Below are 23,263 nucleotides of genomic sequence, written 5' to 3'. Positions count from 1 at the left end.
GCTTGTGGTCTGCTCCTTGCCTTGATGACTGTCCCCAGCATCCTCCAGCCTGCTCTTGGAGGGTGGCGGTTTTGTGGACCCTGGCAGTCTAAATGCCAGGCTTAGCTTTGTGTGGTCTTGATGGGGCTCATTCATGCAAGGAGCCTTCTTCTCTGGAGCCCCCTGGGGGCATCCCTGTGCTCAAACAGGCCATTCCTGGTTTCAGTGTTAGAAGGAGCCATTTGTTTTTGGGTTTTCTCCAACATGGCCAAACTGGTGGAGTTAAAGCCAGCAAATCCTTTCAGGACGAATGCAAATCTTTACAGATTGGAAGTTACCAAAATGCCTTCCCAACTGCAATCTGTTTGTGACACTGAGATTTCTTGCTGATGGTAATAAAAAAATTATTTTGTTAAATAGATCAGCTGATCTTATTTCCCAGCAGGTGACTCGTAGGGCCCTAGACTAAGATAGAGAGCTGCTTTTCTACATAAAAACCTAGTTTTTAGGGCACTAGGATTCGAGTTCACATTAAAATAGTCATCAGAATGCTTACATTGTACTCAAAATTCACGTTATGTAAAAATCAGATGTTATTATTCCACCGTATCCATCCCCAGTCCGGATGGCACCAGGTCTAAGAGATAGCTGGCTCTCTCCTCAGGAGGAGGAAATTCGGCTTTATTAGTTTGTATAATGTGTTTCATTATCTCTAGACCTCCTGGGAGTTGGGTCGCCATGACTTCCAAGACTAGAGCACCAGCCCTGTGCAAACAAAGCCCTGTCCAGGCCGCCAGGACAGTGCTCACGGCCGACTCGTGAACATTCATAGTGCATGTTGGCGTAGGAAAGGCTCTCAAAAGTCCCGCAGTTGAGAGAGCTCTTCAAACTGAGTTTGGCTTGGGCTTTCCCTATGTTACTTGGATGGAGAAATCTTTTTCTTCTGCAGAGCACCCTCAGAACTAGTGATTGACAGAATGAACTGGAGGAACTGAGGGTTGCCCCCAGCAGGTGGGATTTTAATCCAGTCTCCTCCAGGGCACACAAACACCCAGGAACTCAGGGCGACATTACTTGGAGGGCCAGCAGCGCCAGACTTGGAGCTGTCACACCCAGTCCTGTGGTGTAATGGGCTTTGTGACCTTGGCAGGTCATCATCTCTCTGAGTCTTGGTTTTCTCACCCATCAATGGACTTAATCCCCTTCTCGGCTCTGAGCTTAGCCTGGGCACCTTTTGGTTGTTTTTTCTTTGCCTCTAGCTGAGCTGTGAGTGTGGAAAGCCATAGATGGGTTTAATGGCAGCAGAGGCTGAACAAACACACTGTTGTCTGGCCTGGGCCCTAGAATGTGCACAGGAGTCATAAACACCTGGAGGCCCATCTGGCCACAGCCCGTGTGGTCACAGGTCCTCCATTCTGCCGCCTTCCCGGAAGGCCTTGTTTTGGTTCTCGGATGAGATCATTGTTGCTCAAGAGCTGCTGCCGGTGTACACCGTGTTTTGATTTGGAGTGAGCCTGCCTGGGTCACGGTCTGACCGCACAGGCCATCGATCCCAGCCCTGCAATGCTCCATCTGAGACCAGGCTTCGCTGACCTCAGCCAGGGGAGTGGAGGGGAGCCCGTTCTTTCCTGAGCAGAGGGGACGCTGCAGTGTTGGAAGCACAGGAAGGCCTGAGGGGGCTGCTGCTTTCTGCGCCTGAGGACTGTCCTCACACCAGGTTGTCACCAAAGGCGATGTGTGTGGACAGGGCGAGGCTGCCCTTGGATGTGTGACCTGGGGCAAGGGTCAGTGTCTGGAGGTGGAGCTGGTGCTCTGGACGTGGGGGAGGAGGTGCCGGCGGAGGAGGAAGTCACTGTCACCAACCGGAGGCTTCTCGAGGCTTCCGCAGGGAGGTCTGCGTGGTCTCCTTATCTAACATCCTCTCCCCTCTTCATTCACTGGATGCTCCTGCAGGCTATCGAGTACCAAGCACTGTGCTGGGTGCTGGGTGCTCAGAGATGAACTCTCTCCAAGGGCTCACGGCCCCGGGGGGGACAGACCACAGCGCCATTGGTGCTGTGATGGAAATGGAGACTGAGTGCTTGGGAGCCACTACAAGGGGATGGGCTGAGTCTTAAAGGAATATAGGAGTTCTTCTAGTGGAAAGGGACACTGATTCTCTTTGATCTGAATGCCATAAAAGCCTTGGAGTTTGTGAACATGTGTGGAGACGAGAGCTTGATCTGAAAAGTATCTTTTCCAAGCAACTTGACAGTGTGAGTTAGTACAATAAGCAAGGTGATTAGGAAGATTCGTGTGTGGGGCAGCTGCTCTGTGCGGGGCACTGTGGCAGGCCCTGGGGACACAGAGACAGTCATCTGCCCTGAAGGAGCCTGAAAGAGCCAGAGAATCAGGGGTGATCATGCAGTGCCAGTGTGATGAGCAGGTGAGCTCCGTGGGCTCAGGCCAGTGGAGGGAGGGACAGTCGGGCAGGCTTTCAGAAGGAGCTAGTCTCCGTCCTGATATTGAAGGACCAAAGCAGCAGTGAGAGAGAGAGCGAGGGCTTGAGGGTGGCTTGGCTTGGATGTTGGTGTGCCCACAGGGTGCTGGAGGTGGCAGACGGAGGGGAGAAGGGGGGTGAGATCCCAAAGCACATGTCTACCCGGCATCTCCTGCCTGGGGCTGGCAGTTCCCTGGCCTGTGGGGTGGACGATGGTTCCTCCTCGTCAGTGTGACCAGCAGGGGAGGTGATGCCTGCCTGGTGCCTGGCCCACGTGGGGGCTCATTAAGTGGGATCAGTGACTCCTGCGGCCACGGGACAGTCCTTTACTACCTTCGTGTTCAGCCTCTGACCACACCCCTTGCTATCATCCAGACATTAATTCAGTTCCTCCCAGGCCTGGATCCCTCCTACAAAGTCTTTTCCCCACTGTAGTGTGGCAGTACCAAAGTCCATATTAACACCAAATCTGTATTAGTGAGCTCAGGCTGCCATAACAAGATACCACAGACTGGGGGGCTTTAACAACAGACGTTTGCCTTTCACAGTTCTGGATGCTGAAAAGTCCAAAATCAAGATGCCAGCAGGCTTGGTTCCTGGTGAGAGCTCGTTTCCTTTGCTGTGTCCTCACACGGGGAAAGAGAGAAGGAGAGAGAGAGAGAGGGCACTCTGGTGTCTTCTCATAAGGGCACTAGTCCTGCTGGATCAGGGCCCCCGCTTGGTGCCTCAGAGGCACTCTGGTCGATTCCAACCCCGTTGGAACCCGAAGGGCCTCTTCTAAGTCCGGGAACCCAGAGGTATCGCAGTGTGGTTTTTGTGAAGGGGACAGCTGCAGCCTGAGCTCCCTGCTCCCCCGTGGTGTGGCCGGGCCCCTGCGGACGGGCAGGGGAGGAGGTTCGTGCTCTATGTGCTTCGTGGTCATCGTCTCATTTTGTATGGAGGTTACAGAACTTACTCTGTGCCAGAGTTTCCTTGTCTCGAAAATGGAGATAATAATGTACTGAATAGGGTTGAAGAGTAAATTCAATGAGAGAATTCTTGTGTCCCAGCCAAGGTAAACAGTCGGTAAGTGTCAGCTGTTTCAGTGGTGGTCGTTATCATCAGCAGCAGCACAGCATCTTTAATTTAAGGCACCTCCGACTTCCTGGGTGCTGGCCGCTCTGCCTGCAGGCCAGTTCCCTCCTCTGAGCCCCATTTCTTTTCCATCTGCTTCTTGGGGACTTGTCTACCCACATATCAGATTCAAACTTGTCCCCAGCTGAGCTCATCTCCTCTCCCCTCTGCCCCATCCCATGCTACCACCTCCTGGCTGCCCCGCTTAGTGTCCCCTCCCTCCACCCAGCCACCCAGCCACCCAGCCTGGAGATCCCGCTGTCCCCTGGGCCTCCTTGGTGCCCCGTGGGCAGTTGTCCCTGCGTCCTGCTGAGGTGGCCCTCCCCCGACTCCTCCTGGGGCTTTCCTTCTGTCTCCCACACTCCCACCCGGCGTCTGTCCCTCAAACCACCCACCGACACACACAGCCCCAGAGAAGTCTCCTCAGTGTCCGTGGCTGGCGGCGCAGCCCCGAGAGCTTTGGGGTCCTGTGCTCCTTGGTGACCTCTTCTGGCACTGCTGTCGGGTTGGAGTGATGTGTGTCCAATTCCCGACACATACAGGGGCTCAGTAAGTGGGCCTAGGGTCTTTATCCCGGGGGCACAAGTGGAGACACGACCCTTCTCTGGCCTTCCTGTTCCGTCTCCGTCCACACTCCCTGTCCTTCAGCTTGACCCTGTGAGTCCTTGTGCCCCAGCACGTGATGTTCCCCAGTCCTTCTCAGGTATCACCCGATGCCCTCCTTCACTGGCCCATGGCACACTCCTGTCACCTTCAGCCCCTGCGTGAATACCGAGTCCCAGTGACGCCCTCCGCGCCCTCCTGAGGAGTCAGGGACCATTCTGTCCACCCTTCCCTAGTGCCCTGACGGACTCCTGTTACACAGCTCACTGTGGTGCGATGCTTGCCTAGATCTCTCCCCAGCCAACTGTGAGCACCTTGAAATCGAGGGCCGTGTGGTCATTCTCTGGATCCCCGGCGTGGTTGAGAGCCGGCGTTCAGTAAAGGTGTTGACTGAATGTTGAGTGAGCAATGACTGGTCCCTTTTCCTCTGAATGAAGATATACTGGGAAGGGCCGGCATCCACATAGCCTGGGGTGAGAATCCAATACAGGAAGGGCGATCTTGCTGGGGTTCAAGGAATTCTGGGGGCCACCATAGCACTGAAATGTACACTGACCTGACTTACTAAGAGAGATGACATATCGGGGTGGACCAGCAGCTGGCCCCCCGGTAGCACTCTTTATATGTGCTTAGAGCTGATCTGAAGACAGTGGGTGCTCGAGAGGGGTGCAGCCCCCCCTCCCTGCCCCCATTTCTCAGGTAAAGAGACTGAGGTGCATAGAGGTTTAGTTACTGACGTGCACAAGGCCAGGGACTCTGAATTAACCCCGTCACTCAGTGTGGCTTGTCTGACCTAAGCCCCAGAGCTCTATCCTCCACTTGCAGCTGTTTAGAGGGAACCGCAGACACCCCGGGGGCAGCAGGCTTAGGTTTGTCTTTGGAAAAAGTAAGGGAGAAAAGGAAATTTGTTGAGAAAACACTGATTTGTTTTACTCACTGTAGACATATGAAGGATGTACACTGGAAAACACACAGCCGTACCAGATAGTAAAACCCACATTCACAAACTCCAATATTTGGCTAATGTTTAAAATACCTTCTTTAAAACAGAGCACATGTGCTGAAATCGCTTCTGTCTAGTGCTTGGGCGCAGGGGGCAGGAGGCGGCTCGTCTTGTGAGCAGGTGGCAGCCATGACTGCTATGTGATCTTTGGGGGTCAGCTTGAGGCTCTCTGGCGTGCCTTGGGGTACCTCGAAACAGAATGATCACCCAGCAGGGGAGTGTGTCCACAGGCAGAGGATTAGTCAGAATATCTCCCAACTTTCCTTCCACCTCCTGGGAAAGCAGGATCTCCCCAGTGCAGATCTGAGTGAGGGTTTGGGCGCAGGGGTGCACCTGTTACGGTGTCCCTGCGGTGGCGGGTGGTGTGTGTCTCGGAGGGGTTTAGGGTGCTGCCGACGGTTCTGGCTGATGGCCGGCCGGTTGGCTCTGCGCTCTGCTCCCACGGTGGATATTTGCTTTCCTGGAGCCTCTGTCCTCTGCTTTCTCTAATTGCTTCCTTGGTTTAAGTGGGGACGTTTGGCTCGGGGTTTGGCAGCCTCTGTCTCATGAGACGTGCAGAGTCACGCTCATTTATTGAAATGTGTTTGTGTTCTTCCAGTCGACTTAACATCCTTTGTGACCCACTTTGAATGGGACATGGCCAAATACCCTGCCAAGCAGCCGCTGGTGAGTGTGGTGGACACAGTAGCAAAGGTAAGGGAAGGGCCCTCTCTCGGGGATACTTGAACTTCTGTGACCGGGACATCTGACTGAGGCAGAGCTACATGGCGTTTGGACCCTGGCAAAGCAGAGAGGGACTTTCCTGCTGAGTGACCCTGGGTGGGGTCCCTCCACATCTGCCTCCTGCCAGCCCTGACTGCCCTGTGGGTTTTGGAGGTGTGGCCTTCCATGCCCTGGGCAGGTCAGAGACCTTTGGGTTTGATGATGGCCCTGGAAACGGGAAAGGCGCCCCCCTGCCCTCCCTGCACCTCTGCTAGCCTGTTACCCAGTGAGGGCTGCATCTCACGGGACACTCCTCTCTCTGAAGCACCAGGATTCTGACCCCAGACCCGGGGCCCCTTCACGGCACTACCCCCACCTTTTCTTTTCAGAGGTGCTGAGGGAGAAAAGTCACTCCACCCTGACCTCCTCTTAAGGAGCTGACCCCACCCTGGGTGACTGTTTATTTGACAGAAACTACCTGCCTCAGTGGAAAGTTGGTTTAGGAGCCCTAACTCCAGGGTGGTGTTTATGGGAAGTGTCACCGGGGGTCCCGCCCCTGCTCTGAGGCACCTGTGACAATAGTGAGGCCATAAGAGCTGCCCCCCATGAGTGCACCATCCTGGTAAGCAGTGGCCTTCAGCTCTTACTTCATGAATACAAGCACCACACCACAGGTCTCTGGGGACACCGTGGGCGTCTCCCAGCCATGTTGACTCCTATTTGTGAACACTGACCAAGATTCTGAGATTGAGGCTGACGGTTTATGACTGCCTGTCCCCCCTCCCTCCATGACACACCGAGCCCCTCGTATGTCTCGTCTCCTGCTGGCCTGGGTGGCTGGGAGAGAGAGTCTCAGCCAGGCCAGGAACAAAGCCTTCCTGTTGTCCATGCAGAGCAGCAGAGCCACCCGGTGTGGCTGGGCAGGTCAGATGAAGGAGATGGGCCTCTGGGACTGTCCCCATGCCCTGATGGAGGGCTGGTGCCCGGCCTGTGTCTCTGGAAATGAGGGTGGGGCCAGAAGGTTCGGAATCTGGGTGCGGCTCCTCTGGCACCATTTACATCACAGAGGTCCCAGCCCCTCCTGGGACAATTGGGCGGTGATTCTGGAAGGCCCTTTGAGGAGGGGCTTCCCAGGGCACCTGGGCCAGGTGTGGCTTCCAGGAGAGCATTGTGCACCTCCACCACCAACCTAGAAGCACACGGCAGTCTGTGGGGCTGGCTGCACCCTGCCCTGTGCCAGTGAGGCCCGGCCGAGCCAGGCAGGCAGTCAGTCCACCGGGGACAGTGCTCACTGGCATGGCTGTCCCGGGGATGCCAGACAGTGGCGAGGGCCCCCAGAGCACATCGGGGCATCGGCTGAGCGAGGAGCAGAGCAGTTGTACAGGACAGAACCTGGCTCCTCTCTGGTCCCGGGGACCCGAAGAGGGAGCTTGGTAGGAAAGCAGGGAGAAGAGGGGCACCGGTTTTGGGGGCACTCCCTGTGTGCCTGGAACCACCGGGGCTCTTTTATTTCTTTGACTTCTCAGTCACCTTGGGAGGTTGGTGTCACCTCCCTCGGGTCTCAGATGGGGACGCTGGCTGAGAGGTTAAGTGGCATGCTCCAGGACCTGCAGGTGTTGCGTTATTACCCTGGGATGGGAGTCAGGCCTTGGTGTGCTGTGTGCGGGCACCACTTCCCAAGGAAGCCCCGGGCTCCCTCCACTGCAGGGAAACAGCTCTTTGAGGCCAGCTGGGCACTGGCTCCCTCACCCGTCCTGCACCAGGAGCACGCATGTGCTGCCCTCAGCCCTGGCTCGGGCCTGTCCCCCTAACGGGAGGTCTAAATCTGTTAACTGGAGACGTCTTAGAGGAGCTCCAGTGGGAGAGCCCCACGAGGCAGAAATCGCAGTGCTGCCAGGCGGTGGCTGAGCAGGTCTCCCAAGAACTGGGCACTGAGCCCACCTACCTGCTTCCCTTAATGAAGGGATGCAAAGATGGGCTGGGCCTTGGCGTACTCCCGGCCCTGCACACAGCGTGGCAGCCTGTCATCTGGTCGAGGACCCAGCCCATGGCTGTGTCAGTCTCCGCTGGCTGGGTCATGTTGTGGTTTATTTCTCCACCACGCTCATGTCCACCAGTGGTTGGCAGGGCCTGCTCTATGCCAACCCACTCGGCGTGCTGACTGCTGGTGTCTCCACCATCTGAAACATCTCTGGGTGCTGTGGGGGGAGTTACATGAAGCCCTCAAGGCTTCTGCCTGGCACGCCTGCCTTCAGTGGCAGGAAGTGCAAGCTGACCACGTGCCTGGAAGGAGCAGGGCTGGGCGTGTTTGGTTCTGTTGAACGCCTGTTCTAAGCAGTGCCCTGTGCTGGCCGCTGCGCCTGGAATGGCAGAGATGACCAAGACCCTGCCTGCCCCCAGGAGTTCAGTCGGTGGAGGAAAGGACTTGCCTTTCTGAGTGACCTGCTCCGTAGATTGTATTAGCTCACAGTAATTCCATGGCAGTGAGCTCAGAGAGGTTCAGGACCTGACACCAGGTCACACAGCCAGTCAGAGTTGGAACTGCCATTCAAATTTGGGCTGGAGGGGCCAGCCTGGTGGTGCAGCAGTTAAGTGTGAGCGCTCCTCTTTGGTGGTCCAGACTTCGCAGGTTTGGATCCCGGGCACGCACTGATGCACCGCTTGTCAAGCCGTGCTGTGGTGGAGTCCATATATAAAGTAGAGGAAGATGGGCACAGAAGTCAGCCCAGGGCCAATCTTCCTCAGCAAAAAAGAAGAGGATTAGCATTGGATGTTAGCTCAGGGCTGATCTTCCTCACACACACACACACAAAAATTCAAATTGGGGCTGGACTGGTCCCAAAGCCCAAGTTCCTCTCTGTTTTATGGGTTTCCAAATACTCCTCTGTAGTTTTTCATTGGCTTGTAGTGAAATCAGAAAAACAAGGATGAGACAGGATTTTTTTTTTTTAATATAAACCTTATTTTGAAAATCAAGGTCTGTGGATTGTATTCATGTCAGTTTCCTGGTTATGATATTGTACTGTTGTTATGCAAGATGTTACCCATGGGGGAAACTGGCACCAGGGATCTCTGTGTACTATTTTTGCAATTTCCCATGAATCTATAATCATTTCAAAGTAAAAAGTTTTTAAAAATTGTAAAATATTATAAATCTTATAAAAAAATCAAACACATCAAAATGTAAAGATAAAAACATTAAAGGCTTCCCGTGACCCCATCCCCCCTTCCCCTGCCCCCTTTAATCTCCCTAAAGGTAACCAATGTTTAAAAATTTAAAGTGGATCCTTCCATCTGTATAAAAAATATGTATATTTCAACTCAAAATTGTTCCTGTCCTACCGATTGCCTCCTTTTATTCAGATAATTATCTCCAGTTAGTCCCGTATCAGCTGCCACGTGCTCATCTGTTGCGGCTGTTGATGTGTAAATATCCCCACCATGGCCAATTGCAGGCCACCAAGGAGGTGTCACTGAGCGTGGGGTTGAGAAGAGAGAAGTGGGGGCATGTGCACAGTCTGTCTCCGGAGCCACGGGAACTGGCCCGAACCCCACCCGTGTCAGTGTGTATGAATCTCCCCTGTTCCTCTGAACAGCTGCCGTGTGTTCCGTAGTGTGGGTGCCCTGCTTTCTTGAACGAGTTTGTATTAATGGACCCTGCTGTGAAAGTGTGAGCTCTGCGGGGCAGAGGCTGTTGGAGTTTATTTAAACTCCCGACAGCTCCCAACATGTGAGAGGGGCTCCCTGTGGCCCTGGGGTGCTGGGTTCAGTGACCTCATTTTACACGCATGTATAGCAGTTGTCTTAGCAGCTGCAGGGTTTTGAGGGCTTCAGGTGAATTGGGCCCTGGTGGGCATTTTTCTTTCATTGCTGCAAGCCCTTGGGGAGGACATTATCACTCCGGCTGGGTGGATGGGGCCCTTGAGGCAGGAGAGCTAGACTTGTCTCATTTCCTGCCCCGTCCACCCAGTAGGGGGTCTGGGATGTGCTCCTGAAACTTCTAGAACAAGGAGATCTCCTTAATGTCAGATCAGAGACCTGCCTCCAAACTGTAAGGTATCTTCCTACCTACACAGAACAGGAAGAGGCTGCCACAGGGCACAGCTGAGCCTGGAGACCTGGGCGCTGGTTGGGGCTGAACCATAGAAACCAGGATGGGGGTCACTCTGAGCTGACCTCTGGCGAAGCCTGAGAGCACATGGTGTGGAGGGCCCTGGGTGCCCTGACAGTATGAGATGGGCTTGAAATCAGAAGATTCAGTTCATTGAGTGATTCTAGAAAAGCCGTTCATGTCTCGAGCCTCCGTATCTGCAAAGTGGAGATATTAATCCATTCCCTGCCTCCCATGGGCTACTGCAGGGCCGAATGCTGGAAGATCTGGGAGAGCAGAGGGGGAAAATATAAGCCATCCTTGGCAAATGAGCAGGATGCATTGTTTTTTCTTAAGTAGACCAGGAGCAATTTGTGGCAGTTTTGAAAAGTCCGACCAACTCTTTAAACGTTTACTTTTCTGAACAGCAACTGGCACAAATTGAGACTGACCTGAAGTCCCGAACAGCCTCATACAATACTCTGAAGACAAATCTGGAGAACCTGGAGAGGAAGTCCATGTGAGTGTCTGTGCACCCGCACTGCTGCGGCCTCCAAGCCTGGCTGGGTAGGATCCTGGCTGGGCTTATGTGTGTGCCTTTCAGATCACTGAGTGAGCTGGGGTCTGTGTCTGTGTTTGAAAGAGACAGAGCGAGACAGACAGACAGATAGACACAGAGGCATTCCTGCCTCTCCAGGAGCTGTGCTGGGAGAGGAGGACCCGGAGCAGACGAGGGGAGGAAAGGCCAAAGCAGGGGTTAATGGCCTCCCTGCCTGTGCTCAAAGAGGAACACGATGCTGTAAGGGGCTTCCTTCCCTCTCCCGACCTCCCCCAGGTTATCGAGAACACCTGGGGTATTCCTTCTCCCGTGAAAGCTCTACAGAGGCCCCTCCACACACAGGGCAGTAGGAGGCCAGGATGTCAGAGCCTGGCCCTTTGTGAGAGCCAACAGAGGGCAGTGGGCTCTGTAGCTAGAGCAGAGCAGCCTCAGGGAGTCAGGTACCTTCTCTCCCCACCTGGAGGACCACTGTGTGGGAGAGGGAGCAGACTGCTTGGCCCAGACACACAGCAGACATAACTGGTCACCAAGATGGTGGGAGGTATCTAGAGAAAAGCATAAGCCCAGTGTCATGATAGCAGCGACTGTCTTGTGAGATAGTGAGTGCCCTGTTGTTGGAGGTATGTAAGAAGAAGCCAGATGAGCTCCTGCTGAGGAGGCTGGAAGGTGGTTCTGAACAGGGCTGAGTTGGCATGGAAGATCTTCCCATTTTCCCCAGATTCTGGATCTGATTCTGTTGGCAGTTCTCTGAAGATACTCCAGAGAAAGGAAGTGGCCCAGGGAAGCTCAGAACCAGCTGTCCCCTCGTATGGCCATCCCTCTGATCGGCTCACCACTGTGAGCCACCCTTCCATTTCTGCTTCTCTCTTCTGATGGTCACTGGGCCAGCTGTCTTCTTGTGAAAAAAGCAAATAGTACATTAGTGGAAATTTTAAATCCAAAGAGGGAAACACGTACTTCAACTAGAAATCGTCGTTGTCGTTGGCTGACTTTGCATCAGAACTAAATGAGCATCAACTGAGTTTCGCCTCCTCCTTGGCCCCACCAGGAGGAGTGAAGATGGGAGAAGGGCAGGGCGCCAATGGCAGAGAGCCCTAAATGGTGGCCTTGGCATAGATCCATCATGGCGTTGACCAGTGGGCCATGGGGCCATTCACCTGCTGGGCCACCCATTTGTTGCACCCCCAAATTGTGGACTTCGTAAGACTTGTTTGGGACTTGAGCAAATATCTGGTCTAACCTCCTCAGTCAGCTGGTGAAGAAGTCGGTTCATTGATCCGCAGTAACATTGACTGATCTGTTGAGCACATTCACTGAGTGAAGGAGGGAGGAGTGAAGAGGATGGAATGGTCTCGACCTCCCTCTTCTCTTATTCTTTCCTTCTTTTGATAAACATTTATTAAGCATCTCCTATCCTCTCAGGCCTTATAGGTCCTAAAGACGCAAGGCAGAATAAAATACAATTTCTGCACTAGGAGAGTTCACAATTATTTATCGAACAAATATTTATGGGAAGTCCACTTTGCAGGGGGTGCAGGTGTAAACCAGACAGATGAGGTCTGAGGGTGGGGGGATAACGCAGAAGTGCCGTGGCAGGAAGGCTCGTGTGTGGAGCCTTTAGAGAGGGACCTAGGAGGCCAATCAGTGATGGTGCGGGCGAAGGGGAGAGGTGCCAGCTCCCTGGGCAGGCGGCAGAGCCTCTGTGGGATGGCCTTTGCCCTAAAGTTTTCGCCTTGGCCATGCGCTTGAGAACTCTTTACTCAGGAAGCGTCGTGGGCTGATGTATCAGCTAATGTCGCAGCCTGTGTGCTAAGGTTGCAGACAGTCCCGGGAGCAGTATCTTGGCCCATTTGCTGAGCCAACAGCCTTGATCCATGTGCTAAAAATACCGTGACCTCAATGCAGACCAGGTTCCACCGGGCTTGTAGAAAGCTATTTCAGGTGGATGTCGCCTCTCTGCTGGACCTGTGAGGCGTGTAAAGAGACACGCAGCTCTCTCTGGGCCTGTGTCCGCCCAGGACAGCCCAGGCGGCTTCTTGAGCTGGCCACTCTGTTGACACCTGAGTAACTTAAGCTGCCTGGCACCCGAGGTCCCCTCCCAACAGCTGGTGGCTTGCACCAGGGCAGCACAGGTGATGGAGGTGTTGGATTCAGCAGCCCCTCGGGTGACTGGTGATAGCACCTGAGGCCCTGCCAGCTGCAGCGGTTCAGGCTGCCCAGATACCGAGCCTGGGGGGCACCCTCAGCCAGGGCCCCCACCCCTCCCCAGGGAACATCCTGAGCCTTGCCCGTTTCCTGCCTGCCCCTCCTTTCCCAGCACCTGTGTGTTGTGGGTGTGCCAGGGGTTCCTGTGGCCCATAAGCCCAGGCCCACACTGCCTCCATCTGCCTTTCTGCTGATCACACCCTTTTTGTCCCACATGGATTCAGGGGAAACCTCTTCACACGGACACTGAGCGACATTGTGAGCAAAGAAGACTTTGTGTTGGATTCCGAGTATCTGATCACACTTCTGGTCATCGTCCCCAAGTGAGTGGACGGTTGGGGTCTCGCTGTGTTGGCGATCAGGGAAGGAAACTGGCCCTGCCCAATGGGGAGGAAGGAGGAGTCCCCCATGGCCCAGATCCTGGGGTCCCTCAATGGGGCTGTGTGGGTGGTAACGGGCAGGGCGACGGTGCTTGTGGCGGTAAGAGTGGTGACAGAAGCAGCTGTTCCTTGAGCACCTGCTGTGTTCCAGCTGCCGTAGCCAGGATCTCATGTCACTCACAACAAGCCTGGGGGACGGTATTATTATTCCCTTGTCCTGAGGCCAGAGAGGTCAGTTGGCCTGCCCAAGGCCACACAGGGCCAGGAGTAGACAGCTCCCCACAGGTATCTCTGGATGCACCCGGGGCCTCATGGGGAGGCTGGGCCCAGGATGGGGCTGGGCAGGGGCTTCCCAGTGCCCAGGCAGGTTCTCAGGGGATGTTTGGGGCTCTCTCAGTCCCTTGGGAAAAGGAGTGTGCAGCTTCCTAACACTCAGAACGCCCTACAGTCTTTTCTGCAAAAATCACTCTACAGTTCTGTATTCTCACAGACCAAGCTACACACAATGGCAGAAAACTTACGAATCCCTCTCGGACATGGTGGTCCCTCGGTCGACCAAGTAAGTGAAACCCCAGCTTGTGTGGGTGCTTTGGGGCACCCAACCACCAAACATGCCCCAAGGGTGCAAGGATCCTCACTTGTACTTGCAAGAGTTCCTTGGCCTGGAGTTCCCTCATGGCCACACACCCAGCCATGTGCCTGACTCCCTCCATCTTTCAGAACTCCGCTTCCCTGTCCCCCTCCTCCGAGAAGCCATCCCTGGCTACCTTGGGGCAGTGGGTGTGGGGCTTTTGCTGCACTCTGCTCTGCATCCTCAGCTCGGCGTCGATTCTTTTCCACCTGAGGGTCAAGCAAAGGCCTGATTGTGGTGACCACAGAGTGTGAGCTGGGGAGAGAAACAGTCTCAGCGTGTGGCCTGCTGGGGTCAGAGCAGGAGCGGTCAGTGAGGGCTGGAAAAGGGACAGGAGAAGGGAGAAAGGAATATAGTCAAATGATGAATACCACCCAGGGGGGAAACCAATGAGTTAGAGTTGCGTAAGCAGAGATAAATCTCACTGTGTGATGTTATATAGAAATCTCACTACACGATGTCATGTAGAAATCTCACTGTGTGATGTTATGTAGAAATCGCACTCTGCGCGGAAAAAGCAAGTGCAGGAGGGTACACAGCACGAAGCCAGTTATTTAAGGTGTAAAAATGGATGAAATTAAACCATATGTAATTTGCGCATGTCCAGGTGCACAGTAGCATCACGGGGGTGTTTGGGGATGAGAAACACAAGGCTCAGCGCAGTGATGACCTCAGGGCAGAAAGTAACGTGCAGTTGGGGAGGGGCACGTGGGGTTTCTACTGTAGGAAAATTGTTTCTCTTTTGAGCTGTGTGGCAGATACATAGGTATTTGTTATTCTGCGTGCCTTTTCGTATGTCTGATACAGCTTGTAATTTTAAAAGATTTGACATTGAGTCTTGGGCTGCCACGCCCATTCATCCGCCTCCCAGCACACGGAGCTCAGTGTTAGGGCAGCCCTACCCACGCCCATCCCAGCCCGAGGCCTGTGGCCTGGGGCACCTGCTGCAAGGCTGGCTCTCCCAGGATCGAAAACTCACAGGAGATAGAAATCAGGAGCTAAATTGAGGAGTCCAGGGAACAGGACAGTCACAGCCTGAAGTCACAAGGGGAGACCAGAGGAATGAGCTGGGGCAGTCACGTCTGCAGCAGGAGGAGGAAGGCATACAGGTGGACAGAGGAGCTGGCCCTGGAAGTTGGCCTGCTCGGCAGAGGCGTTCACCGCTCTCTAGTGCTGGCTCTCTGTGCCACGTGCCTGGGACCCCTGCTGGGAGAGGCTGCCTTGGTAGGTGGCTTGTCCTCTCAGACCAGAACCGCCAGGCCCTTCATTGTCAGAGGGCACCTGAGCGTCGGCAGAGATGACTCTGGAAAGGTTTCTGGAGCTGGGGTCAGCCCCTATGGGTGTGAGCTCTGAGAAACAGGAAAGGTGACCTGGCCAGCATGCCATGAGACCCTGCCTGGGCCCAAGGGCTCCCATTATCGGGTCATCTGGCCGGCAGGACTTAAGGACGCTTAGACCTCTGGCCCCAACAACCCCCATGTCCTTGGGCACAGTGACCACAGTGGTGTCACAATGACGTGTGCTGGGAGGCTGTGTCTAATTAGAACATGGTGACATTGGATATGAAATGGACATTGTGGGATGGTTTCCACCAACTGGAACGCTGCCCTGCTTCATTAGAAGCATACCACGTCAGAGCCCGGGCCCCCCAGTGTGGGTGAGGTGACCAGGACCCAGGAGTAGCTTATCTCGCAGGCATTTCGTGAACAGGAGCCAAACCCCAGGTCTTTGCACAGCCAGTCTCCAGCCTTCCCAACCAAGGGCCTGCGTTAGATCCCATGGAGGCCCTGAGGCCTTAGCCTGGAGCGTGAGTGGAAAGGGCAGGAGCCGGAAATCACAGGCAGCCAAGACCGCAGAGCCAGCGTTAGGAAACAAGGGACACCCTTGGTTCCCCCGCCCTCGGCTCTGCCAGGGCCCCTCCATATAGGCCACGGGGCTGACGGGTATGGAGGCTCACCTTGGCAGTGACCCACCCCCAAGGGAGAGGACAGCCTCTTCCAGCCCAGCTCCTGCGTGGGGCCTGGTGATGAGTCTGGCGAACCAACGCTTCTCCCTACCAGGTTGCTTGCTGAGGACAACGAAGGCGGCCTCTTCACTGTGACCCTGTTTCGAAAAGTGATCGATGATTTTAAAATCAAAGCCAAAGAAAATAAGTAAGGGCTGGCCTGGTTGGGCTTCTCCGCTGGAGGGGTCTCTGCTCCGACCAGAAGCTTCTTAATGAAAGCCTCTCATTTGCTCGTTTTAAGGTTCACTGTCCGTGAATATTACTATGATGAAAAAGAAATTAAGAGGGAAAGGGAAGAGATGACCAGATTGCTGTCCGATAAGAAGCAACAGTATGTGAGTATTCCATCGAGGCCGCGGCTTTTCATGCACGATGTCAAGCGCCCACTCCCATGCCCACCAGAGGCCTGGGCAGAGGGGCTCTGCCAAGTCCCCACCTCTTGGCTCCCGTCGTCCCCACTCCCCTGGGTGCACGCCATCCCGGATCATATGTTCTCCTGGGGCTGCCAGAGCAGGGGCTGGGGGAAGGTGACATGCACAAGGAATTGTGGAGGCGGCCTGTGAACAGTGAGCCAGGTGCTGGGCGTGTCCGTACGAGATCTCACCGAGGCCTGAGCACTGCCCTTCCAGGAGGGGACTGTTAGCTCCATTTTGCAGATGAGAAATTGAGGCTCTGAGAGGTTAATGAGCATTGGCCCTGGGAAGAGGACCCTGCCTATCCCGTCCCCCGCCCCAAAGGTCGAGCAAGACAGGCAGGGTCTAGGCAGGAGCACCTGGGCCGAGAGTGGGCAGTGCCATGCCCCTTGGACGGTGTGGCCAACAGTCACCCCCGCAGTCCTTGTCAGTGTGATTTCCAGGCGTGATGTGACCTCCTCTGTCACCAGCACCTGTATTTACCTCTCCTCTGCTCTTAGCAAAGAGCGGGTGCTTATCCTTGAGACTTCCGACAGCAGCCACTCAGAGACTGTCCGTGTGTGAGGCTGCTGAGGTCAGGAGGGGGAGAACCACCGTCATGTCTGAAATGTGGACAGTGTAGCCCCGGAAGAGTCACCCTGCTGCCCTGTAAAATGGGCACATTCCTGACGCGGCGTCCTCTAGCTGCAGCGCTGGGCTGGGCCGGGTGCCCTAGGTGGTCTGGCGGCATGTTTTCGGGTCCCCTTCCCCCATCTCCACCAGGGAGGTTCTCCGAGTACCTTCCAATTCTGCCTCTAGTGTAGACAGGAAGAGAAGAATGAGTAGAATGTACTTCAGGCCTCTCAGAAAAACGTCGGTGTGTAAACATGAAGCTGTAAGTATGTGCTTGGGTGAGAGCAAGGAGCCCTTACCGTGTGGCCGAGTGTTTGCCCCGGGCCCTCTCCGACCTCAGCCTTGGGGATTCCGCATGTCCGCCCGACCGACCTCTCTGGGTCAATGGCCTTTTCACAGGAACTCCAGACAAGTCGGCCCCTCAGGAGTGAGCACCAGCCATGGGGCCCCCCAAATGGGGTTCCCAGAGCCCCACTGCAATGGCCCGTCGCCCTTTGAGGAGGGGACTAATCATATGAAAGTGCTGATGGGGGATTTTAACTCTCCTCCCCCAAGCAAAAACATACGTATGTGCGTGGACATGAGTGTGCACGCCAGGTGAACACACACTTCTCAGATCCAGAGTCTGTTGAGCTGGGGCTGAGGCTCCGGGGCGTGTCACCGCTTCCTGAGACAAAGGGCTGAACTGGAGCCCCGGGCCCCGAGGCCCCAGACCCGGCACCCAGAGAGGGAAAGGTGCTCACCCGCAGGAGCTGAAATCCGAAGGGTTTCCTCCTTAACCTCGGCCCGCCTGAAACCCCAGTTACCCGGGAACTCTGGCCTTCTCTAGGCAGAGCTTTTTCCCACTTCCTTCAGTCCCCGCCCCGGGCCCCAACACAGTGTCTCTGGATGGGAGCTAGATAGTGGCAGCTTTCACAAGTGTCCAGTGGGAGGCCCTGCCTGGGGGACAGGCGGTCAGGTAGGGCCTTTGGCACCCAGCTCCGTGCTGGCACACACCCCTGAGGATCGAGGTGACACACGCGAGCCTGACACCTGCCTCCGGTCTCAGGTTGCTGGCTGGCGCTTTTTACATGGTGTAGACTTCTGCAGACCAGCACTGCCCCTGGGAGCCCTGCCAGAGCCTCTCTGTGGGGGAATGGAGCTCCAAAGAGACACACTACCTCGGAGACACTTAGCTCCTTGCGAGGCTCTCACTGTGGGCCAGTGAGCAGGGGTCAGCTGGAGTCACCCTACTGGGTTTCTCAAGAATCTCTTTGCCCCTTTAGCCTGTTTGGAGGTGGGAATGGCCAGCACCCTGCGTCCTTTTTGTTACTTGTCATCCAGAGGGCACAGGCTAGCTCCCAGGTTTCAGTTCCCTTTGAGAGCACCTGTGCTCTCCCCGTTTGCGGAGAGAGATGTCCTGACATGTCCTGACAGCGCGCCTGACTGATTTTCTGCATGTAGCACACTCAGGTGCCCCTGATTGCCAAGGAGGCTGCTGTAGGCTGCACTTGCTGGGGACACCTCGACTGAGCCCAGACGGACAGCTCCGCGGGCAGAGCCATTGCTGGAGCTCGGGTCCTTGTCTGCTGCTGGGGGAGGCCCCGACCGAGGCCAGGCAGAGGGAGGGGATGTGGGAACCAACCCCTCTGCCAGCAGTTGGCTCTGTCCCTGGAGAATGGAACCTGAAGACTGGAACCCCCGGGGGGCCGAGGGGCACGTGTTTGTCACACCTCTAGTCCTCGCAGCATGCGAGTCCGAGGGTGGGCTGGTGTTCCTGAGTTGCTTTCACGTGCTTTTCAGGCGAGGGGAATTATTTCTGTCTGTTTGTGATGCATGTTTGCTGAAAGATTAATAAATCATTTCTGTGCCTTTAGCAAACTTCCTGTGTTGCTCTTAAAAAGGGATCATCCACCCTCCCGGACCACAGGGTTAAGGTAACCCCGCTAGGTAGCCCCGATAGGCCTGCTGCGGGGCAGACGGACAGAGAGAGAGAGAGTGAGGGCGAGGGTGAGGTAAGCAACCCCTGGGACCCCTGGGGTTCCCTGGCTCGCATGTCCTCGCCAGTGCAGGCGTCTTCTGAGAAAGCGAATCTTTGCATTTTCTGTTATCTGCTATGGCTTTTGAGGTCTTAAATTCAAGGAGCCCAGAATCACGCCTTCCTCCTAATCTGCAGGGCCTCTTGGAGCTGCCCCCCCGCCCTGCCCCCAGCGATGGATGGTGCTTGTGGGCCAGGGTGCCTCTGCCCTGGCTGGAGGTGGCTGGAGCTGGTGACGGGCAGGCCCTGCTGGGGGTGGTGGTGGGCAGCTCGGCTCTCCTGCCCTGGTTGCCCTGGCTGGACCCACCCCTGACCTTGGTGGGCAGTTGGAGGTATCAGGTGGGCGCTCAGAGCCTCCGCTCCAGGACTCTGAGCTCCCCCAGAGGTCTGGCCGCACCAGCATTCGTGGCAGCTGCTGTGGCCCCGAGAGGTTGTGGCCATGTGAGGTGGGGCTGTGAGGAGCCCCCTGGAGGTGGCAGCTGCTGGACGATGCCGGGACCTGGGGCGGAGCCTTTGAGAAGGTGGCTCCTTGGCGGCGTAGTGTCAGAGGAGGCCTGTCAGCTGCCTGCCGAATGCCTGAGGTCAGGGGCTGCCCAGCGCCCCCGGCCCCGTCTGTGGTGCCCCACGCATGTGCCCGGTGGCTGGTCCCTGAGCTTCTCGAGCATCAGGCGCCCTGGAGAACGCGGTCCTGGGCCTGGCCCGGGCCTTGTCCGACTGACTCGCTGCTCTGCTGGCTCCTGGGCGTTTCTTCTCGGCTCAGGGCTCGCTCTGTCAAAACCCATGTCCTTTCTGGGCCTGGTGTTGGGCAGAGCACACAGGAGGGGTCACCCACTCTGCCTCCCTGCAGGGCCCCCTGCTGCGCTGGCTTAAGGTGAACTTCAGCGAAGCCTTTATCGCCTGGATCCACATCAAGGCGCTGCGGGTGTTTGTGGAGTCCGTGCTCAGGTGCGTGCAGATGCCCTGGCCTGCGGTGGGGAGGCTGGGAGGGGGCAGCCCTGCAGCCACCTGGGCTCCTGCCTTCCCCCTTCCCGCCCTGCCCCTCCAGCCCGCTTAGGGCGTGCCGGGCCCTCCTGCCCTCTCCCTCTGCTCCTCTGGCTCTTGGCAACATGCTTAGGATTTCCTGAGTCAAGTAAATCTTCCCTCAGCCCTGTGCGCGGTGTCCCTTTCCTGCCAGACTGGGGGCAAGTGTCCTCCTGCTCTCCCAGGGGCCCCGTCCCTCCCCTCCACAGCCCGCCAGGGCCCAGCGGCTCCTGGAAGAAACAGCAGCGCTGGCCCAGTCCTCGACCTCCGAAGCCCAAGGCAGCACAAAAACTAAAACCCAAACCAAACCGAACCAACAAAAGAAAACTTTTATTTTGCCTTAATTTTTTTTTTTTAACCAAAGCAAAATATGTTCACTGTGGAAAATTTGAAAACTATAGATAAGCACAAAGAATGAATAAAAGTCACCTGTAATTTTAACACCCAAGAGAAAACACTGCTAATGTGCTGGTGTATGCTCCTGTAGGTTTTTTGTTTAGTTTACAGATATATATAATTTTTACTAAATTTTTACAAAAATAGAACCAAACAGGAAATATATTTCGAAGCTGCTTTTCTGCCGTGTTCCAAAGATGCCCTGTGTCCCGAACTGTCGGGGATCTCAGTAGCACCGCACAGGCTGGCTGCACCTTTCTTCCAAAGCTCCCCCGCTCTTTGCCTGCTCTGACCTGCGGGCTCTGTCCTCCTCTGGCCCTCAGAGGCCAGCTCCCTCTGCGGGGGTCTCCCCGGCCCCTCCCTTGCCTGCACTGCAGGTTGCCCCAGGACCCCCTCCCAGCCATCCTCCTGGCCTTGCTTTCTAAGGCTTCCTCCCACGTAGGCTGCTTCTGGGAGTCGGGTGCATCTTCCCTCCTAACTCCTTCCTCCAGCTTCCTCATTTCTGTCACTGGCCTCCGTCCTTCCTGTCAGGAGGCCCCAAGCCTCAGGGCCAGCTTGGACACCTCTGCCCTCTCATCCCACCCTCACATCCTACCCCGACACCCCCCGTCCCACTGGAGCCCCTTTGCTTTCTCTCTTCCATCTGTCTCCGCCTCAGCTTGTATTTGGTTCTCTGCCTCCAGTTCATCCTCCACGTGGCTGCCAATGTGGTTTTGTCCAAACCCAGGAAGTTTGGGAGCCGGGGGATCATTTATGGACATTGATAGGGAAATAAAAACTAACAGTAGGGGCCAGCCCCATGGTGTAGTAGTGAGTTCGACGCACTCCGCTTTGGTGGCCGGGGTTTGGATCCCAAGCACGGACCTACACTTGTTGGCAGCCACACTGTGGTGGTGACCCACACACAAAACGGAGGAAGATTGGCAGAGATGTTAGCTCAGGGTGAATCTTCCTCACCAAAAAAAAAAAACCCAAAAAACTAACAGTAATGCTAACAGATCTTGCCACTGTGAATCATTTACGTGTCAGGCAAGTAAAAGGGTGTCTTAAGGGCTGCTTTCCCATACGTGGCTTGGGGAGTATGAAGAAACACAGGTGAGAAGTATCGAACATCCGAGCGTTTGCTCACTGATAGTATATTTTAAGAAATCTTTGGGCTGGCCCTGTGGCTTAGCAGTTAAGTGCGCACACTCCGCTACTGGTGGCCCAGGTTTGGATCCTGGGCGCGCACCAACGCACCCCTTCTCTGGCCATGCTGAGGCTGCGTCCCACATACAGCAACTAGAAGGATGTGCAACTATGACATACAACTATCTACTGGGGCTTTGGGGAAAAAAAAAGGAGGAGGATTGCCAGTAGATGTTAGCTCAGACCCGGTCTTCCTCAGCAAAAAGAGGAGGATTAGCATGGATGTTAGCTCAGGGCTGATCTTCCTCACAATAAATAAATAAATAAATAAATAAAACTGTAAAAAAAAAGCAATCGTTGACAATCACAGTATGCCTGCTTAAGTCTGGTGCTCAGTGTCAGTATTTTGTTTTGGGATACCACCACAGGAATAGCTGCCAGCAAGTGGTTTCAAATGTACTCAGGCATCCAAAGTCCATTTAAAATCTTTTTTGTCCACCAGCAAAAGGAATTAACAATCTTGATAAACCAGATTTTTTTGCTGCTCTTTTAGTGGAGAAAAATAAGTCAGCTAAGCTGGGTTTTGGACAAATGCTTTGGAATCGGAACATGCAGTCCAATTGCCGCCATTCAACTTGAGCACTCACCACGGGACGATCCCAGTCGTCCGAGGGGTGACCTTTTGGCTCTGTAGTCAAAAATTATCACTATCAGAAGTGGGTTAGCATCTTCTAGTGATTTTTCTATGCAGAAAGATCCAGTTATTAGTCTTACCTCTGACCCTAGATATTTCACTCAAATGAATTTTAAGCTACATTAGCTGAAGCTTTTCATTACTAGAACTTACTGTATTTCTCGTCAGGTTCATTTCACCCCTCCTTGCGTGTGGAGTAACATATTTACGCATTTTGTCTATCTGAGAAGGTATGGACTACCAGTGAACTTCCAGGCAGTGCTCCTCCAGCCTAAGAAGTCATCCACGAAACGTTTAAGAGAGGTCCTGAACTCCGTCTTCAGACATCTGGATCAAGTCGCAGCCGCAAGTATATTAGATGTAGGTATAGAATCCAGAAATAGCCACGTTTCTACAGCCTCTCCACCTGGGAGATACTGTCCAAAATTGGTACTTGCCAGACTGTTATGAAAATCTGTATTTCACAAATGTGAAAATATGAGGAGGAGGAGGAGGTGGGGTGGGGGTGGGGCTGGGGCTGCTGTGTGGGCCAGAAAGGATGGCCAGTGCCTGGAGAGCTTCCTCAAAAACATGCAAATGAAACAGGAAACTCGTGTCTGCACTTAGCGCCAACAGTCCCGTGTCTTCTCTCGTAGGCGTCTGTGGAGATCCCTGGGCTGCAGCTCAACAACCAGGACTACTTTCCTTACGTCTACTTCCACATCGACCTCAGTCTCCTGGACTAGAGACAGGCCGGCACCACTAAGCTTGCACATTCCGCAAACCACTACAGATGCGTCTTCCCGTCAGCCAGAACAGTTTAAGTGTCCTACAGAATTTAGATTTTTAGAGAAATTGCTCACAAAAGTTAGTTAGAGTTGTATTTATTTTTTTTAAGTTACAATAAAGAAATGCTCAGTCTTTTTGTCTCTTCACTCATATTCTAACATAATTCAAAACTTCGATTTTTTGATTGTTTTACATAAATGGAGGTTGCCTATAAATTGGTAACCTGCTGCTTTATTTCAGATCTCAGTGGACATTTTGTGAGGGCTTAGTAATAACATCATTAAAAACCTTGAGCTAACTCTATGACCAGCTATATTCTCTTAGTCACTGGTGATGGCCCAAAGACAAAATATTGGGCACAAAATGCAGTTCCCAATTGGCAACCCATCGTTGTTCAGCCTTCTGTATAAACTACATTTACAGTTCGCATTTACAGATGGAACCTGGCCTTGTGGGACCCGTGTAA

At 54.5% G+C, this 23,263-nt stretch overlaps 1 protein-coding gene across 11 annotated transcripts in view; it reads left to right on the top strand.

The window, feature by feature from the left end:
• ATP6V1C2 (ATPase H+ transporting V1 subunit C2) overlaps positions 1 to 22,929 on the top strand; it is a 53,351-nt gene extending 30,422 nt beyond the window's left edge. For 6 of the 11 annotated variants that reach the window (XM_058551794.1, XM_058551795.1, XM_058551791.1 and 3 more), the window contains 11 exons: positions 5,776 to 5,870; positions 10,398 to 10,489; positions 12,958 to 13,056; positions 13,604 to 13,672; positions 15,805 to 15,897; positions 15,991 to 16,084; positions 18,631 to 18,768; positions 18,930 to 19,010; positions 19,639 to 19,736; positions 22,260 to 22,389; positions 22,665 to 22,929. In XM_058551794.1, coding sequence (XP_058407777.1) covers positions 5,776 to 5,870; positions 10,398 to 10,489; positions 12,958 to 13,056; positions 13,604 to 13,672; positions 15,805 to 15,897; positions 15,991 to 16,084; positions 18,631 to 18,768; positions 18,930 to 19,010; positions 19,639 to 19,736; positions 22,260 to 22,389; positions 22,665 to 22,754 — 1,079 coding nt within the window. In that variant the 3' untranslated portion in view covers positions 22,755 to 22,929. The remainder of the gene's footprint in view (positions 1 to 5,775; positions 5,871 to 10,397; positions 10,490 to 12,957; positions 13,057 to 13,603; positions 13,673 to 15,804; positions 15,898 to 15,990; positions 16,085 to 18,630; positions 18,769 to 18,929; positions 19,011 to 19,638; positions 19,737 to 22,259; positions 22,390 to 22,664) is intronic. The other 5 variants (XM_058551796.1, XM_058551798.1, XM_058551799.1 and 2 more) reach the window with 3 other exon arrangements.
• The last annotated feature ends 334 nt before the right edge of the window (positions 22,930 to 23,263 follow it).

The sequence above is a fragment of the Diceros bicornis genome, chromosome 12 (assembly GCF_020826845.1).
Source record: "Diceros bicornis minor isolate mBicDic1 chromosome 12, mDicBic1.mat.cur, whole genome shotgun sequence".
NCBI lineage: Eukaryota > Metazoa > Chordata > Mammalia > Perissodactyla > Rhinocerotidae > Diceros > Diceros bicornis.
Note: the sequence above shows the minus strand (reverse complement) of the source record. Positions and strands in the feature narration are given on the sequence as shown.